Source organism: Haliaeetus leucocephalus, unplaced genomic scaffold (assembly GCF_000737465.1).
Source record: "Haliaeetus leucocephalus isolate CR32 unplaced genomic scaffold, Haliaeetus_leucocephalus-4.0 Scaffold795, whole genome shotgun sequence".
Taxonomy (NCBI): Eukaryota; Metazoa; Chordata; class Aves; order Accipitriformes; family Accipitridae; genus Haliaeetus; species Haliaeetus leucocephalus.
In genome coordinates this window covers 1044706-1044974 of record NW_010973231.1, presented here as the reverse complement: position 1 = coordinate 1044974, position 269 = coordinate 1044706, and the positions used below count along the sequence as shown (strand labels likewise).

Below are 269 nucleotides of genomic sequence, written 5' to 3'. Positions count from 1 at the left end.
TAGGGATTTGGCGCCCTTCCGTCGCCGTCGGGTGGGGGGAGTCACGTGACACCCCCCTCGATAAACGCAAGATGGCGGCGCCCATGTTGCTGCCCGAGTCCCCTCTGGGGAAGTTGAGGTGAGGCCGAAGCCGTGTGCCGGTGCCGGGCCTCCCCGCCGCTTCTAGGGGGAAGGGGAAGGGTCCGGGGACACCCGCTCCCCGAGGAGGGTCGCGGCCCGGCGCTGGCCGAGACCGCCTGGGCGGCCACGGTCGGGCCGCGGCTGAGGCC

The 269-nt window shown here is 73.2% G+C and overlaps 1 protein-coding gene across 1 annotated transcript in view; it reads left to right on the top strand.

Annotated features, from left to right (window-relative positions):
- Nucleotides 1–40: 40 nt before the first annotated feature.
- Nucleotides 41–269, top strand: part of ZRSR2 (zinc finger (CCCH type), RNA-binding motif and serine/arginine rich 2) — an 18121-nt gene continuing 17892 nt past the window's right edge. Inside the window, 1 exon segment of the mRNA XM_010581523.1 lies at nucleotides 41–118. Within this exon segment, the coding sequence (XP_010579825.1) occupies nucleotides 72–118 (47 nt within the window). The 5' untranslated portion in view covers nucleotides 41–71.